Source organism: Hyaena hyaena, unplaced genomic scaffold (genome assembly GCF_003009895.1).
Source record: "Hyaena hyaena isolate Hyena2069 unplaced genomic scaffold, ASM300989v1 scaffold_170, whole genome shotgun sequence".
NCBI classification, from domain to species: domain Eukaryota; kingdom Metazoa; phylum Chordata; class Mammalia; order Carnivora; family Hyaenidae; genus Hyaena; species Hyaena hyaena.
Window position 1 is genome coordinate 1,688,380 of NW_024080802.1, and position 18,960 is coordinate 1,707,339.

At 36.5% G+C, this 18,960-nt stretch overlaps 1 protein-coding gene across 1 annotated transcript in view; it reads left to right on the plus strand.

Annotated features, from left to right (window-relative positions):
• Window positions 1–18,960, plus strand: part of ATP2B1 (ATPase plasma membrane Ca2+ transporting 1) — a 133,709-nt gene that overhangs the window by 88,445 nt on the left and 26,304 nt on the right. Inside the window, exons 7-13 of the mRNA XM_039240225.1 lie at window positions 1,934–2,074; window positions 4,612–4,650; window positions 5,408–5,569; window positions 7,292–7,506; window positions 9,841–10,083; window positions 11,418–11,659; window positions 14,481–14,718. Of these exons, the coding sequence (XP_039096156.1) occupies window positions 1,934–2,074; window positions 4,612–4,650; window positions 5,408–5,569; window positions 7,292–7,506; window positions 9,841–10,083; window positions 11,418–11,659; window positions 14,481–14,718 (1,280 nt within the window). The remainder of the gene's footprint in view (window positions 1–1,933; window positions 2,075–4,611; window positions 4,651–5,407; window positions 5,570–7,291; window positions 7,507–9,840; window positions 10,084–11,417; window positions 11,660–14,480; window positions 14,719–18,960) is intronic.

An 18,960-nucleotide genomic window follows, 5' to 3' on the forward strand; every position in this document is an offset into this window, starting at 1 on the left:
AAGGGAAGGAATCTAATCATATCTTAACTATCATGGGCCATGATATTTGGCAAACTGAGATGGTATTCTCTTGCCATTTTGCCATATGTACTGCATGGACTTTTATGTACATCTAGCTCACTTACAAAGTGCTTACTACCTCTTCAGGTTGATGTCCTTTAATTGAACTTTGGTCCTTTTCTGTTTTAACAGAGATTGGGAGTAAGCTTTATGTAGATTCGGGCCCCTGACACATCAAGTGTACCACAGGAACTCTGTAAATTTTCCATGGTTAAAGAAAAGACTGAAATAACTTTGCAGAGTCCCTTATCGTAATGTGGGTGGGAAAGTTTTTCTGCATTTATTTCCCTATTCCAAAAATGTACTAAAAAACATAAATTGCATTTATTTTTAAATTTATTCTCATGATGCCATCGCTCACTGCTGTTCTTGGCTTTTTAAATTTAGATTTTTAAAAGCAGTTATTCAGTTAGCAGTGGGGATATGACCAGAATAAAACCTGTTTACTTTGCCTGAGCACAGTAACTGCCAACATCTGATTACCTGTGGTAAAGAGGAACAGAATATAAAAAATTTAAATCTGCCAAAAGCCAGAATGGTTAAAAGAAAGAACTTGTCTTTAACATGTAGAAGTTGCTCATTAAATACTGTTTCACTATCTCGAACTTTATTTCTTGTTTCCCTTGCCTTTTCACTGACAGAGAAGCTAATAACTAGTGAAGTATTTAGAATATAGATTTTTAAAAGCAAGAAAACCAAAGGCCTAAGAAATTCACAGTGGATAAGTTCTCCCAGTAATCAGTAGACAAATAATAAATTTCTAACTTGTGGAATAAGTACATATGCTTTATGACTTTATTTAATAAATAACCTTTGTGTATTGACTTGGTATATAAGATGGTGGTAAGGGCTACAGAACCTGTCTTCCATATGGTTGTAAACTAGGAGATGGAGTAAATACATAATAACTATAAGGAAGACTGTTGAGAGTTCAGAACAAAGAGTTGGTTTTGATGTGGGAAGGCTTTTAATTAGCGAAAAAGATGCAGAGATGTGGATGTACAAGTTGGGGAATAGTAAGCAAACGTATTGGCATTATAAGAAGAATATGCCCTTTTTCTCCTGACAGAACTGCATTGAATCTTTGTCTTGCCACTTAATAGTTGTGTAAGTTTGGGCAAATTTCTAGAAAATCGGAATAATAATGCCTATCATCTTGCAAAATTGTTGTAAGAATACAACCAGTGTTCCCATCTCTGTTCCCTGGTTTCCATAATGGAATTTTATGGTAGAGTAGTGGACGAAAAGTTTGGAAGGTTGGCTGGTTGGTTTCAAGGTGAAGATCTTAGACTTAACCCAGTAGGCAGTGTAGAATTAGAGGTTTTTGAACCATGTGATGATTGTGAAAACATTCACATTTTAGGAAGATTAGAACTGATGTAAGGATGAACTGGAAAGACAGACTAGCTGGGAGGCTGCTGCAGTACTCTAGACTGGCTGGGATGAAAGCTGCCTTAGGTATTTAGGTTGGGTGTGGTAAATGGGGCATTTGTTTTTCTCAGAGAAATGTCAATAATGATCACCATAATAATTTTATAATTAAAAGTAATGTGTATCTCTTGAACCCCCATGGACTCCAGGCAACGTGCAAAGCACTTTACATTTGTAGGCTTATTTGACTCTCATTGTTTATATAAAATGTAGGTACTGTTATCCTCATCTCATGGGTGAGGAATTGAGATATTATAATTTGCCAATGTCACATGATGATAAACGAGTGGTGGAGGGAGATTTGAATTCATACAACATGGATTACAGAGTTAAAACCTTAAATATAAAGATTTAGGTTTTATTTAAATATTAGATATTAAAGACAATATGGCTAAAATTTGAAAGTGGGAGGAAAAAATCCATAACAAGTTTTCTGTTGTAGGTACTCATGTAATGGAAGGTTCTGGAAGAATGGTAGTTACTGCTGTAGGTGTTAATTCTCAAACTGGAATTATCTTTACCTTACTTGGAGCTGGAGGTGAAGAAGAAGAGAAGAAAGATGAAAAGAAAAAGGAAAAGAAAAGTAAGATTAGCAGTTTTCTTTAAGAATTGGTATTTGGAAATGAACTGGTTATAAGGACTGGTACAAAAAAAATCCTCTTCTTTTATGAAGTTCTGATATGAAAAGTTGTACAAAAAGTTAGTATAGTGCTTTCAAGGGTAGCATGAGTAGAGCCCTCCATTTCTCAATTTTTCTTGTTGATTTTACAGTCCTTCAGGGACCTTTCGTGACTGTGTCAGTGCCCCTAACCGTAGCTGGACAAATTCAGCATCTCTTTGAACACTTTCATTGGCTTTATTCTGTTTATTCTTTAGTTTTAGCATCTCTGTTATCTGACCAGCAAAATGATTTAAACTCTTCCTTCCTATTTGGTTATCTTTTCTGCTAATTCAGTGATAGCTTTCTTTGTCAACCATATCACATTTTGGTCTCGGTGAGCTTTTAATCTATTTCACGTTTTCTACTCTTCACATTTCCCAGTCCGTACTTCAGTAGTCAGTTTTTAGGCATAAGGTGAAGACTTTACTGACACCTGTTATATTTCTTTTGTTACATTTAGCCCAAAGTGTTAGATAAGAAGTTTTTAGAAATTCGATCTTGACCCGTTGTATCTGCTTGCTATCCCTACAAGTGATCTGTCCTCAGCAAAAATTGGTAACCATAGTTTATGCACAAGGATCTTACAAGTAACTCTGTCGTATGTAGGGAGACAGCCCAGAATTACTTAGCTGGGGATATGTCACTTTTTTAAAAAGCCCTCCCCAGCTTGTTTCTAAGTATCTGCTGTACTACCCTCTTCTCCCACTCCAGATTGCTCCTCTACAGGTTTTTCTCTTCAAGTTGACAGCAGTTTACTGTGGCTTAACCGCTTGGATTTATTTAATATTACCTAGGTTAGTAAGCCCATATTTCTCTTTCACATAAGTGTTTTGAGATCTTCTACAATAAAAACCTTGCTAAATCCTTGGTTTCCTGTAACTACAACCATGTTTTTAATATTTGAATGTTTTGTTCTTTGGGTTTTGTCTTCGGTTTTGAAAGTTTTAGTTCAAACAAAAGTGTACCTGAGAAGTGGTGACTGCAAATGAAGGTAACAAGACCCTCATTCTAAGTTCTGCTGTCCCCAGTCCTCCTGCAGCCCTTCCCATACCTGCTTAGGTTTAAGGTAGAGTGGAAGGAAGGCAACTGGAAACCCAGTAATAATGATGCCGTTTACTGAATGCTATGTACACTATCTCCTTAGTACTCCCAACCAAGTGACAAAGATATTACTCTTTTTATTGATGAGTAACCCGAGGCTTAAAGAGGTTAAGTACTTGCTCCAGGTCAAAGATCTAGTAAGTGGCAGATCAGTCCTGCTTATTTGTCTCAAGATTCTGTGCTCTTAACCATACACTATGCTGCATCCTAATTTATAGGAGTCTGAGGTCAGTGGACCCTGTTTGATAAGGAAGGGAAGTTCATATCATCACTTTATTTAATTGATCCCACAGTGTCTTCTCCAATAAACACTATTTTCTCTAAGATCTTTTACCTCTGTTTTTGTTAATCCAGTCAAAATATTCCCAGGAATGAACATCTAACTCATTGTCTGTCATTTTTTATTCTGGGGGCTGTGTTTTTTGGTTTTTGTTTTCTTCATAGAACGGGACATTTTTTCTATCTGTGGACTTCAGCCCTTACCCCATTCCCTTGACGGCTTTGGCCGTTACTCAAAAGCAGTTCAGGGTAATCTGTTTCTTCCTAGTCTGGAATGTAGCCGTCTGGTATCTCTCCAGATTCAGAGCTCGTTGGAAGTAGCTAGATATTCTCTTACTGTCTCCTCCTCGATCTTGAGCATCTGTTCCTTTCTGACTCTGTTTGTTCCACGTTTCCCAATTTCAGGATCACTCTTCTAGATAGAGAAGTTGGAAGAAAAATTAGCTGAATGGCTCTGCCTCCTCTTTGTCATTTTTAGTATTTCACTGCCTGCTGCAGTGAATAGACTCATTCCCTCCATGATTATTTTCTTGCTTCAGACATTATCATCTTTCTGTTTTGTTCAAATTTAAGCCAATTTGGAGAATTCCCCTCACTGGTAGTCTCATTGGCCTATTCTTCACATCCATATACCAGTTTTACGTAGTTGGCTCTCCTCTATCTTGTATACCTGGTATTTGCTGTCATTTTCATCACAGGTCTCTCATGTGCCTGTTGTCTTCATGACATTGCTTCCTCCCTCTCTGCCCCTGCCCTTTTCTACTTTCTTAGAATTACATGTGTGTTTAGTTTGAATCCTCTTATACTATCTTTGGGTTCATTAGAGTGATTAAAAGAGTAAAGCCTTATGGAGAAATCAAACAAGCGTAGATGGCCCCAAATATTTTGGAGTACTTCTGGTTAAGACCCAGGGAGTGATTGACCCAGGGGGTCATTACAAGCCAAATGCTTTCTAATCTATACAACTACACACCATGGTATAACAGTTCTCTTATAGAAATGTGAACTACCTTTGCATAATTTAGCATGGCTGTCTTCATTTCTTTGGGAAAGCTTTAATTCCCATTTTGTTCCTACAGATAAGAAACAAGATGGAGCTATTGAGAATCGCAACAAAGGTGAGTTCACAAGGATTAAAAATATAGTTAACCTGATTTCATTATATCCAAAAATATATCTGCCGTGTACTGTATTTATCCAAAAGTAGGGACAGGTAACAGGGGACATGAGTTTATGTTAACTTGGGTTAACATCTCCTCCTGCCAGTGCCTTAGTTGTCATGCTGCCACTACAGTGGTAATAAGATTTTAACTGTGATTTGTGGTAGTAAACTTAGAAAAATCCAGATGTAGGGTAACTCTCAACTTAAGCACTTCAAGTATTTTAGCATTGGTTTCTATATTATTGCAAGGAAAAATGTGTAAGAAACAAAGTATACAACTTAAATGGGTTTTTTTGCATTTATTTATATTTATAAACATATGTATATTTATCTGTATGGTTATATGTAATGTTCTACATTATGGTTACATGTGGGCGGGTTTTATATAATGTTTAGGATAAGCCTTATCAAACACAACACAGGGGAAGAGAAATGATTTGGTGTTTAGTTCTTAGTTTAAGGGCTGTTTCTTGTTAGGCCTCATTCCTGTTACCTGCACAACATTCTCAATGTGGCATGAAGATTAACATACTAGTGTCATTATTCTCTGTATAACAGAGAAAATAAGGCATACACCCCTGCACACGCAAAGCTGAATGTTTAAATCTTTTCTAGTTTCTATATGACACTGATTTGTTTCAAAAATTGTTTCAGATGTTAATAGTTATGGGTGCCTTTAAAATGTAGTGAGGTTATATTTGCTCTTAATGCAGCAAAAGCCCAGGATGGTGCAGCCATGGAAATGCAGCCTTTGAAGAGTGAAGAAGGTGGAGACGGTGATGAAAAAGACAAAAAGAAAGCAAATTTGCCAAAAAAGGAAAAATCTGTCTTACAAGGGAAACTTACAAAGCTGGCTGTGCAGATTGGCAAAGCAGGTATGATAAACAGAAGAAAATAAGGTGTTTTGCTTTTAAAATATACTAACCTTATGTTTGAAAATCGTCTTTTGACCCATTTAAGGCTACACATTGTTGCTTTTGTGAGTGGAAGGGGAGTTAAAAAATATTTTCACTTTTATCCACAGTATACCAGGTCTCTTGATTTATTGCAGATCCTCAAAATATGACACCTTGGGGGTTCTTCCCCCATCTTACGTGGAAGCAGGTGTCCTCTGTCAATAAGTGGTCAGGTTAGGATGAGTGCCCCAGTCTCCCCAGTTTATTCACAAGCCCATGCTCTCATCTCTGAATTTTTCAGGATTTCTGAAAGCAAGAGAGAGAGGGCTATTACAGTTACTTAGTGCAGGTTACCCAACTATATTTTAATAAAAAGAAATTTCACCACACATTTTATTCATCTTTTTACTGACTGTATTTTTCTAAAAATTATAGTTTGGTTAAATTGAATGGATGAGTTGAAGCACCATCTTGCTGAAGCCAAAGTCACTAAATTACTATCTTCACTAGAAAACACCTGTTAGGATTTTTTTTTTTTTAATTTATTAATGTTTATTTTTGAGAGAGAGAGTGCAAGTGGGAAAGGTGCAGAAAGGAGGAGACACAGAATCTGAAGCAGGCTCCAGACTCTGAGTTATCAGCACACAGCCTGATGCAGGGCTCAAATCTACAAGCCATGAGATCATGACCTGAGCTGAAGTCGGACGCTTTACTGACTGAACCACCTAGGAAACACCTGTTAATACAACCACTCTTTATGGGAGAAAAAGCAGAAGCAGAGCTCTTAGCTAAAAACAGAGCATGCCCTCCAGCAGTATCATCTGTATGATAGACCATGTGTAGATAAAGCAGCATATGCCATTAAAATCACTTAAATTATAGAATTCTACTACTTCTTAGGAGTATGTTACAAAAAGTTAGGTTTTACTTCTGTTCTCAATAAGTTTATTATCCAGTAGGAAATACTTGCTTTCTGTAATGTATAGCTGTATGGTACTACTGACACCATGTTGGGGGAAAGGGTGGATTTAAGGTGGTGGTGATATAGGTAGCAGACATTGGGTTGAATTATCAGATGCAGCTGTGTGGCTTTGTTTTCTCTTAATATTCATTTGTGAAAGGCTAAGTAGTCCACAAAATAAGTAAATGGTTTGTAAAACATGATTAACTCTTGGTTTTTTGCCTTAACTTACTGAAGCACTAAGGATAGATGAAAAAATAAATCAGAGAATTTATTTTTTTAATAAAAACATAGGGGTTAATATTTAATTCCAAGTCTCCCCATTGATCAGACTTTTACCAGCTTCTCTGTCAGCATTAAGCAGTTGCCAACATGTAAACTACCCACTTATTCTAAGCTTTTGGTGTTTCCTCGTCATTGCCTGTTGTTTTGTCTTAGCTTTAATAGAAGGCCAAAGATACAATTACATCTAGGAAAAAAATCCTAAACCCTTTTCTACCAGTTCCCCTGGGGACAGGGCTAGCCTTGGCAGCAGAAATTAAATCTGACAATGCCAAATTATGAGTTGGGTATCAAAAAAACCGAATCAAAACAAAAAAGGCAACAGTTTATCAAAGAAATTAAAGTATTATCAAACCCATGGTAATTCTTCCAGTGGCTAATATATAATTGACAGTGGTAATGTCTGGACTACTGAAATAATTAGTGTTTTTTCTTTTCTTTTTTGTGTGTACTGAAAGGTTTGTTGATGTCTGCCATCACAGTTATCATTCTAGTGTTATATTTTGTAATTGATACGTTCTGGGTTCAGAAGAGACCATGGCTTGCTGAGTGCACGCCGATTTACATACAATATTTTGTGAAGTTCTTCATCATTGGGGTTACAGTTCTGGTGGTCGCTGTGCCGGAAGGCCTTCCACTTGCAGTCACCATCTCCCTGGCTTATTCTGTCAAGGTAAGCAGAGAAGAACTAAGTACAGTCACTAAGTATAAAGCCTTAGTTGGTGGAGAAAATTCACATCTGGTTATTCGTTTTTCTGGTTCGGAAAGTAGGAGCTTTCCATAAATTTAGTTTCCTTTAGAAATGTTGTCACAGGTTTCCTCCTCCCCTTGTACCCCCCCGCCCCCGCCACTCATGCCTTCCCCCACCCTGGTTCATCAAGACATCTGTATTTCCTCACAGGGCAGCCTGGACACAAACTCCAGCACAGCCCTGCTAGGCAGAGTTCTCGTGTAATTTTCACTGTATGATAGTTATGTTCCAAGTCACATTGCCTCCTTTTTCCCATCTGTAAAATTTAAGAGTGTTTGTCATTCACCTGTGGGACAAGAGCCAGGAGGCTTCTCTCCAGTCCCAGCTTCTGAGGCCTCCTTGTTTCCACTCTTCTGCCCTCATCACAACACAGCCAAGCTTCCACACAGCAGGCAGACTCCTGTTTCTAAAATATAATTCAGCTGTGTTATTTCCTTGCATAAAACTCTAGTAGCTTCTCTCCCTCTGGTCCAGCCTCAACCGCCCCCCATAGTTTGTCACATACTTCAGGGCCCAGTCGTTCTTCCTGTGGATCATCTTTTCATTCTGGTCTCCTGGTATCACCTCTAGAAGCTGGATTCTTGTTTTCCAGGTAGAATTCTAAAAATGAGCTTGACACCTTTGCTAACTACTGTTTACTGAAGTTATAATATGGTTGAAGATTATTAATTTATTTTTATTAATTTTACATCTTAAATGGAAACGGATTTTTAGAAAGGTTTAGTTTGGACAGTTTTGATCTTTCAAAATGGCTTTGCAGGTAAAATTATACTTAATAGAAGAATGCTTCTGTTGTCAAATTTTCTGATGTTATTTAATTAGCTGTTTTCCTTAAGTAGTATTGTTGATGATAATGAGCAGTGTAAGCAAATAGTTACAGTTTCAGCTTTAGCACTCTGATCTTCAGTATTCTAGCTTGTTTTACAGTAAACCTATCATGATAAGAATATTTTGCTTACTGTTTGAGTTTTTTCTTTTCAACCATTTAACATCTTTCATTTCAAAAATAAAATAGTAAATGTTTCAGAGTGATAAAATGTAATCATCTATTTGTCCTTTTTTTATGTTTTGAAATAATTTGCATAAACAAGTTTTAAGATACTGATCATTTTATCACTACTGTCCGTTCATTTTGAATAGTCACCAATAACATTAGTTTTTCAATTGATCAAAAGATATAGGCAGAATTTACCTTTTTTAAATAGCAAATGAGTGTTTCAGTTACTGTTCTCTTTTTATTGAAGGTTTAGCACAAATGTTACCAATTACTGCTTTTTCATGGAGATGTGTAGTTTTTATTAGATCCTTTGTTAGTACTTTGCAAAGTGAAACAACTTTTTTTCCCCTCTGTAGAACTTAATTTTTTTAATCTTCAATATTAATGCAAATCATAGGTCATTTTGGGGTTACATCTTTTTCTTCCCCATTTTTATTCAGGAACAGTTTTTACAGTGTCTTGCATTTAGCAGTCACAGAACATACTTGGTAAAACAGCTCTCTGTGGTTTTTAACCCATTCTTCATATTTGAGAATGAATTATCAAGCATTTTAATTTAAATGCCTTTTGAGGCTACTATGAAAACTCTTGGTTTTTTAGAAACTGTGTGTTTTTGTTCTTGTAAATTAGAGGAGGAGATTATCCTAAGGATGAGAATACCAGGTGTCTAGCATATGGAAAAGATAAAAAATGACCCATTCTGGTTTTGATTTGTTATTTCAATCTATCAGGAAAAAAAATCAGACAACTGCATGCCCACGAGCTCTATATTTTAACTGATAAAAGTTACTTTTGGTGATTTGTTTTCCACTTTATAAGGAGATTTAATCCTTAAATGTGATATAATTTTACAATGCTGCAAGTACCCCTGTACTTAGGAGTACAAATCATCACTGCTGTTACAATGTGAAGCCACTTAACAGAGACTGTTCGAGGCACATAGTCAACGTGATTTGCATATGAGTGCATGTATCTGTATTCATTTACTAGATTATGTTATGTAGCAGTAAAAAAAAAAAAAAAAAAAAAAAAAAAGATTGAAACCATACAAAGCTAGTATGCCCTTTAGTTTATTTGAATAGGTCAAATATACTGAAATTATTCCAATTGATATTTTATGCTATGTACTGTGTATTTGTATGTAGCTGGGGGTTTTTGTTTTTGTTTTTAAAGCATTTTACAATTTTGTGTAATGAGTTGATTGGTTTTGTATGCAGCTTAACTAGATTTTATTTATTTTTTTTTTTTGGTCGCTGTAGAAAATGATGAAAGACAATAACTTAGTAAGACATCTGGATGCTTGTGAAACCATGGGAAACGCTACAGCTATTTGTTCAGATAAAACAGGGACATTGACAATGAACAGAATGACAGTTGTTCAAGCTTACATAAATGAAAAACATTATAAAAAGATTCCTGAACCAGAAGCTATTCCACCAAATATTTTGTCCTATCTTGTAACAGGAATTTCTGTGAATTGCGCTTATACGTCAAAAATATTGGTAAGGTTTCTTTAATAATTAACTTATATATGAAAATTAATTTTTAAATGTGTAATGATTAGATTATATGTAGCTATGTAGACCTACCCTTATTATATACAAATTGAAAAACTGAATTATGTTTTTAAAAGTCTGTATTCAGTTAATGTAAGTTTCTTTGATACAATTTGTATTATGAGTAAGATCTGTTGATGGACTTATACCTTCTCTTTACTTGTATTTTCTTCCTATGTTTTGAATGTCCCATGTTTAAGAACTGTCAAGACTTATAACCAGAGCAAGTTACTAATTTTAAATTCTTAGTAAGCTTATTTTGTGAAAATCCAGATTATCTTACTGTAGAATTTTCTAGAGAAAGTTTTAAAGCCAGATTTCAACTGAATATATTGTTTATATGCTTGTGTATGCTCTGTTTGCTTTCTCAGTAGATCCTACGGTCATTCTTAGACCTTTTGAAACTAACTCAGTAAAGTAATTCTAGACTTTGTGCTGCCTTAGAATAAAATATCTTTAACTTTGCAAGTTAAAAGTCTTATTTACAACATAAAGTATGAAATAGCTTGAATTGGTATGTGTTCTAATGATTTGTGGAGGAAGACCATGAACAAAATTAATATTGCACGTTGTCTAGTAAAGATATGCATGAATTAGATTATTGGACTGAAAAGTTACGGGATCCTGGTTCTAGATCTAGCTTTGCCTTTTACTAGCTAAAAGTCTGAGCTTTACTCTCTTCAACCGTTAAGTAAAGACTATCACATCTGCCCTTATTAGTGCAGTAACAATTCTGTAGTGGTATTTGTGAAGATATATGAAGGAAGTAAAGCTTTTATAGATATTTAAGGCAACAGTGCTCTATTTTAATGCATTACTTTTATTTTAAGTTAAAAAGCTTATAAAGTAGACTGAATTTTGAGTTCTTTAACATAAATGTTCAATGAAAACAAGAAGAGAAAAAGAAAGGAATTGAAATTTATTAAATCCCACTATGTGTCAGGAACCAACTGTAAACTTTACCTGCCTTATCTCACTTAATTCTTGGGTCATAAGCGCACCTGTTTTCCAGATGCTGAAGCCAAGGACCATAGCAGTGGGGTAACTTGCCAAAAATTCACATAGCTAGTAACTGGCTGGGCTGAGATTGGAATCCATGTCATTCTTGCCCCAGAGATCCTTTCCACCATACCACTTTGTGCCCCTCTTGGAAATGCTGCTTTTCTTAGAAGTTTCCTATATAATTTTGTTTTAGAATGTCGCATTCTATTTTACATTATAAATTAAACTGTCATAGAGAAACAAGATGATACTAGCTTCTAAACCTTTTTCTCTTATAGCCACCAGAGAAAGAGGGTGGATTACCTCGTCATGTTGGTAATAAAACTGAATGTGCCTTGTTGGGACTTCTTTTGGATTTAAAACGAGATTATCAGGATGTTAGAAATGAAATCCCAGAAGAAGCACTGTACAAAGTCTACACCTTCAATTCTGTTAGGAAGTCCATGAGTACTGTCCTGAAAAATTCAGATGGAAGTTTTCGAATATTCAGCAAGGGTGCATCTGAGATAATTCTGAAAAAGTAAGAGTAAAATGCTTAGATGAATAAATTGCTCACTATAGTTGCTTTATGGAATACCTACTATGTTGCTATTGTTGCTATTTCCTCTTTTGTGAACATGAGGCATTTGATAGGACCTCAGAACTTTTCAGTATATTTTAATGGTACCTAGATACTTGCCCTTGGTGTTCTGCCATTTTTATACTTCAGCTTCTTTCATTTAATAGTATTTTGCTATAGGGAAACTGTGCCCATTACTTTCACTCTGATAGACTTTATAAAGTAAACCATGCTCTTTGTTTTTAGACATACTGATTCTGTTATAGAGGATCATGAAAAATAAAAGCCTCCTGGGAAGAAAAACTCAAGTTTATATCTTCAGCGCAGCACTGTAGATAGTGAACTCAAAAAATGTGATGAATGAATTATAGATAGTTTTTAGAACGGCAAAGAATTAAAACTAGATCTTGAATTCTCCAGAGTGAGGTTTCATATTTATGCTGCTGCATTGTAGTACTTTAATATCTCCTGTCATTTTGAATGGTTATCTTTCTTTTTTACTGTCCTTTAACAGAACAGTATTTTCAGTTTTGACATTACACATTTATGTATAATTTCTCTAATGTTTATATGTTATTACAGATGTTGAAATTATTTTGGTTGTCTTTATTCCAGTAGAGAAGTAGAGAATTTGAAAACAATTTAAGAGCAGCTTTGGAAAATTAGAGCTCATTTGAAATTATAACATTTAAAATATTTCTACTTTTAATTTGCTTATGTGTAGATTATGATCCAGTATTATCTTAATGAATACTTGACAGATTGTATTCTAACAAGTTTAAGAGACAGTTCTATAAATAAGTTACTGAAAAGGCAGCATATGAAAGATAGGTATGGAGTTTTAAGATGAACTCATACTCTTATGAAAGATGTGGCACTTCATTGTTTTTTAAAGAAATCTCAGAGGTAGGATTATTTAAGAGTCTTTTATTCCAAAGATGTGGCACTTTAGAAAGTTTTGATATAAAGTAAGGACATCAAGGGAAAGGAAGCCACATCCAAGGGAAGGAGATGAGAATACATGGGCCATATTGGGGAGGTAGCTAGCTGCATAGCTCAGCTGGGTAATGACGGGTTTTATGACACACAGGTCACATAAAGCTTTCTTCCCTTTACTGTATACTTGGTTAACTGATTTCAGTATGAAAGTTTAGAAATCTGTCTCATCCATGGTTTGCTGGATACCAGATAGGTGATACAGGGTAGATTTTTTTTTTAACGTTTTATTTATTTTTGAGAGAGAGAGAGCAAGCGAGTGTGAGCAGGGGAGGGTCAGAGAGACAGGGAGATACAGAAACCGAAGCAGGCTCCAGGCTCCGAGCTAGCTGTCAGCACAGAGCCCGACGCGGGGCTCGAACCCACGTACCGTGAGATTGTGACCTGAGCAAAGTCAGACGCTCAACCGACTGAGCCACCCAGGCGCCCCAGGGGAGATTTTTGAATCAAAACCGATCAGGCTTTTTGACCACCAACTCTGCGACTGTGAAATGATGCATGTGAAACATCTAGCTTGGAGTCTCATAGATAAAAAGTATACAGTAATCCTACAGTGATATTTACGTTTTTTCATAGGGGCTCTTATACCTTAGGCTGAGCAATAAAAATGAAGTGGGCCAGATTATATAACTGGAGTATATTTTCCAAGATCAGGTATATTTTCCATCATCAGGTAGTAGAATGATCAAATCCATGATTGAAGGTCATTCTTAACATCAGGGAGTAAGATGAGTTGAGGGGAAAGAAAGGATGGGCTGGAGACATATTAATTAAAAAGCTATTATAATAGCTCTAGCTCAAAGTGGAGCCAGAAGAGGAAGTAGCAGGGGAACAGAAAGGAGAGGCACCATTCAGGAGACTGCTGTGAGGACAAACAGAGGAGACTTAGGAGCTGATAGTATCTAAGTGGCAAGGAGAAGGGAAGTGTTCAGGTGAGATTTAAGATTTACATTGAAATTATTGGGGCTGACGTTGATGTTAACGTTGAAAAGGCAGTGTTTAGGCTTGCATGCAGTAGGTTTAAGATGTTGGTACAGCATCCGAATGGAGTTCCTCAGCAGTGATGGAGTTTGGAAACCATCAAAGCAGAAGATGTGGATTTGACAGTCACCTGCCTAGAACAAGAGGAGGTGGCATCACCCAGGGAGAGAAGCAGAGAAAGGAGTCATGAAAAGTAAACTTTAAGGAGGGAAGTGCATAGCATGACCTTTATTTACTACATAATTAAAAGATCATAGTTAGTGTTACTGAAATTGAAACTATTTTGGCATTATCTCTCTCCTTCCAATAGAATGCTTATTTTAACAACAAGTTATTTTTTTTCTTTCATGGTTAAAACAATATAGGTGATGAAACTACATCTCAGGTAAGGGGTTGATTGAACTTGGCTTTTTACTTTAAAAGAAGAATACTTGTGAATTTGTTGTTAAAGTTAATGCCTCATTCTGTACCAGAATGGACAGGTGTATCGTGTATTGTCTTGTGCCACTAGGGGTGCTTTGTGAAAATGTAAAAGTATTGCATTTCCAAAAGAGAAGGTTTAGAGAATATCTAGAGTAACTGATAAAGTGGATAACTATCAAATGAGAACCATAAGAATTTAGAACTGTTTTTGTAAAGGGGAGGGTGAAAGTGAATGTAACTTAAGTCTAGAAATGCAGCATACGTAATTTCTTTAGATTCCAGTTATCAGACCCCATGATTTCTAGCCATTCCCATTCACTTATGTGGCATTAACCATTATTTTTGTTAATTATTAATATCTGGATTCAACATTTCCTTTTAGGTGTTTCAAAATCTTGAGTGCTAATGGTGAGGCAAAAGTGTTCAGACCAAGGGACCGTGATGATATTGTAAAAACAGTGATTGAACCGATGGCATCAGAAGGCTTGAGAACCATATGTCTTGCGTTCAGAGATTTCCCAGCAGGAGAACCAGAGCCCGAGTGGGATAACGAAAATGATATTGTCACCGGCCTTACGTGCATTGCTGTTGTGGGGATTGAAGACCCTGTGAGACCTGAGGTGGTGAACCGTTCCGTGCTCTGCATGTGCAGAATCTCTCAACCCCAGGGCATCTAGGCACTGACTGCAGCCACTTTTCTCATAACCTTCCTGGTGTTTATGATTTTAATTTTTTTCTGTGTCAATCCAAAAAGTGAAAAAATAGTGCTTGTGATGCATATGCTATCTGTGTGCAGTTTTGTTTTGTTTTAGTTTATTTTGAGTGAGAGAGATGGCAGGGAGGGCCAGAAAGAGAGGGAGAGAGAGGATCCCAAGCAGGCTCCGCGCTATCAGCGCAGAGCCTGATGTGGGGCTCAAATTCAAAAACCACGAGATGATGACTTGAGCTGAAATCAAGAGTCAGACGCTTAACCCATTGAGCCACCCAGGTGCCCCCCCGCCCATGTACAGATTTTAATTAGACTGCTTCCCTGGGGGAGCTTATGTACTGTTAGCACCATAACCTAACACAGTACCTTGAACTGGGTAGGTTTTTTCAATCATATTTATGTTAAGTAATAGATGCATTAAATTATTTGTTTTCATAGTCTGTAGACCACCACTACTCAAAAGAACTTTCTTGTGATGATATTTTTCTAGATATCTTTCTAGATATTGTTCACCACAGTAGCCATTCACCACATAGTACTTCTGAGTTTTTGAAGTATGGCTAGTACAACTGAAAACAGAATTTTTAAGTTTCATTTAATTTGAATCAAAACATCTTATTACCATAGTGGACAGCATGCATCTCTAGATTTTGGTTATTTTTTTTCTTTTTATTTTAAAGTTTATTGAGCAAGTGCTATCTGCCAGTCACTATGCTAGGGTACTATAGACATAAAGGTTTTTGAGATCTATTCCTCAGCCTCAAAGAAGTCACTCTTGGGTGGGAATGAACAAATACATAAATAACATGAGCCCCAACTTTGTCTAAAGCAGTAGCATCTTTTTATTTAATTCTTACTGTGTGCCAGATACAATGCCAACTGCTTTACATGTATCATTTCATTTAATGTTTACCTCTATGAAAGATTTCTCTCATTTGGTAGATGAAAAAAAATCAAGGTGTATAGAGGTTAGCTCTAGACCATAGAACTAATATGTTCAAATTTTGGCTTTGTGTAAAACACATGTATGTAAAAGACCACTGTGCTGTGTACATATATACATATGTTTTTTTAATATTGAAAATGTTTCTTTTTTTGAAGTTTATTCATTTTGAGAAGGGTGGGAGAGAGAGAATGAGAACATGAGCAGGAGAGGGGCGGGCAGAGAGAATCCCAAGCAGGCTCCTCACTGTCAGCAACACCCAGGGTGCAAAACCAGATACATATTTTAGGAACTGGAAATAACTGCAGTAAAAAAATTGTCATAAAGTTGATATTCTTGAGAAGTAAGGCAACCAAACAAAGTAATAGATACGTGGACAGTATGCCAAGAGAAAATATATACTGTGAGGAATAAGGTCCTCACCCTCAAAGGCTTTGTATTTTGGCTAACATATAGAGATAGTTGGGAGGGTGATAACAGATAAGACAATTACAAGTGTGAAAAGAGCTGTAGAGCATATGCACAGGGTGATGAAATAGGTAACTGAGAGAGACCACATTAAGAATCTCTGAAGATACGACATTTGAATTGAGAGCTGTTGGCTGAAAGTGAGCCAGCCATTTTAATAGCTGTAAGAAGAATATTCCAAGCAAATGGAACCAAAAATGCAGAGAGGCTTGAGGGTGAGAAACTATTAGCTATTTCACAGATAGAAAGGAGGCCAGTATGGCCAGAAGTATGAACAAGAAGCAGCAGATAGGATCTTTGTCTTTGGTCTTCCAAGACAGTAAGGGTTCTGTCTGAATTTTATTCTAAAACACTTAGGACTAATTCAGGCTGGGAAGTGACATGATTTGTGTTGTTAAAAGACTGTTTGGGGTACTGTGTAAGAAAGAGACAGAGAAGGTGAAGCAGGGAAGCCAGAAGATTATTGCAGTGATCCCAGGCAAGAAGCACTACATAGAGTGTGGCAGGCAGATGAAAAGAAAGGAATGATTTCAAAGTAAATGGAGGTAGAGCCAATAGGAATGAATCTGTTGGGTTTGGGTATACTGTTTTTGACATTGTTGAGGTGTCTGAAACATCCAAATGTATGTCATGTGGGCATTTGGACCTAGTAGCCTGAAAGTGGCCTTGGCTGGGATAACTACATGAGAGGCTCCCAGAGATCTCCTGGGGAAAGTATAGCTCTGCAATTAGATGTCTTGTAGGGGACGGACAGCCCGCTTGCATAACTGGGTGAGTGGTAGATGTTAGTACCAGGGAATAAGAGAATCAGAAACAGCCTATTTGGAGATCAAGATAAATTTTGTTGGGGGTTTTAGATTCAAATGTTTATGAAATATCCAGGTGGATAATGTTTGCCAACCTTTGGTCAGAGGGAAACCAAAGTTTTACACATTGATTTATGATTTAAATCTTACCTAATTGTAGTATTAAATCACATGTCTACAACTTTTGTCCTTTGGAAAATATATGGCTCTTATTATGCTCTTGGCATTGAGGTTGATGGAGAGTTTCATCTTTTTTTTAAACATGTAAGTGGCACTTAATTTTTTTAGTATAACCAAATAAGATGGGTACTTTCAAACTAAAGTGAGACAGTATGATATACAACACCTTTCTCTGAGTGGGTATTCTTGTGCACTTCTGATACAAAAAAATTTTGAATAATTAGGTATCTAGAATAAATCCAGCTTTATTGTATTTGCGTAGGTACTTAAATGAGGTAATTGGCTTCTCTTCAGTTTCCTATCTCTAAAAGTGGAGGTAGTTTGTGAGCTTTGAGTGGAAGTATTTGATATGGTTAGTGGGCCATCAGTAAATGTTAGTTTGTCCTTAAATAATTATTTGGCACATGGTTTTAACCTGAGAGCAGTTTCTTCCTCTTAATCATAGTCCCCCTATTCCAAATGATCTTGGGATAGCACCCAATTAGTGAGTGCTTGGGTAGACAATTTTGGGTTATTATTTTTTTTTTTAATCTCCAATGAGATATCAAGATATTTTACATTTATCCAACAAACCAATATTTTCAAAGTTAAATTTTGATTTTTTTTTTTTTTAAATAATAGAGGTATGTACTACACGAAGACACGGTTTTGTCAAGATAGGCCATGAAATCTGCTTATAGAGACATGACATTTTAACTGTATTTATAATACAAATTCTAAACTGTCAGCTTACAGGCCACATTTAGCCTTCAAATTTTCCTTGGAGTGTGTGTGTGTGTGTGTGTGTGTGTGTGTGTGTGTGTTTAAAGCATTATGTATTGAGAGAACATACACAGATGTAGGTTTTTGTTTTCTCCTGAAAATGTAGGTTCTTTCAACATTACTCCACCATAGTAAAAACAGGCTGGAGCCGAATCTCTCTCATTAGGCATTAGTTTAGGGTTTGTAACTAACTGTCAGAGTGTTTTCCTCATTTATGTTACCCACACAGCTCTGTAGGCATTTGCATTTGCATCCTTTGCTCTGGAGGGATAGTATGGATTTCCTGGTTAGAGAAGAGCAGGGAAGGATTTTGTAGGCAAAAGAATTTCTGGAAGCAGAGACACAGAAACAACATATAGATTATTCATCCATCAAGTTATGTAGTAAAGAAAAATTTTAGATAAATTGGAAAACTATTCTGAGGCTCAAGTGCAATATTACAGTAAGAACTTTGGTATAGTATAACAGTAGAGGAATCATCACATAGTTTTAAGAAAAACTATTAGAAAAATAAATTCTGTCAAGGGTATCAGATGTTTTATAGGAGAAACAAACATAGACAGGGATACCAAGCAGGGAGGACAAGGCACAGGGAATATTTGAGGTAGAATCCACAGGACTCCTTGTCCATTAAGAATGGATAGGGTGGGGCGCCTGGGTGGCTTAGTCGGTTAAGCGTCCGACTTTCGCTTAGGTCATGATCTCGCGGTTCGTGGGTTCGAGCCCCGCGTCGGGCTCTGTGCTGACTGCCAGCTCAGAGCCTGGAGCCTGTTTCAATCTGTGACTCCCTCTCTCTCTGACCCTCCCCTGCTCACGCTGTCTCTCTCTCCTAGAAATAAATAATAAAAAAAAAAAAAAAAAAAAGAATGGATAGGGTAAGGGAGACGGAAGATGACATGATGACCCTTTGGTTTCTGTTAGATACATAGGTTTAAGAAACATGGTCCCCTTTTTGAACACTCCCAATTCCAGTGGTCACTTCTCTGATGGAATT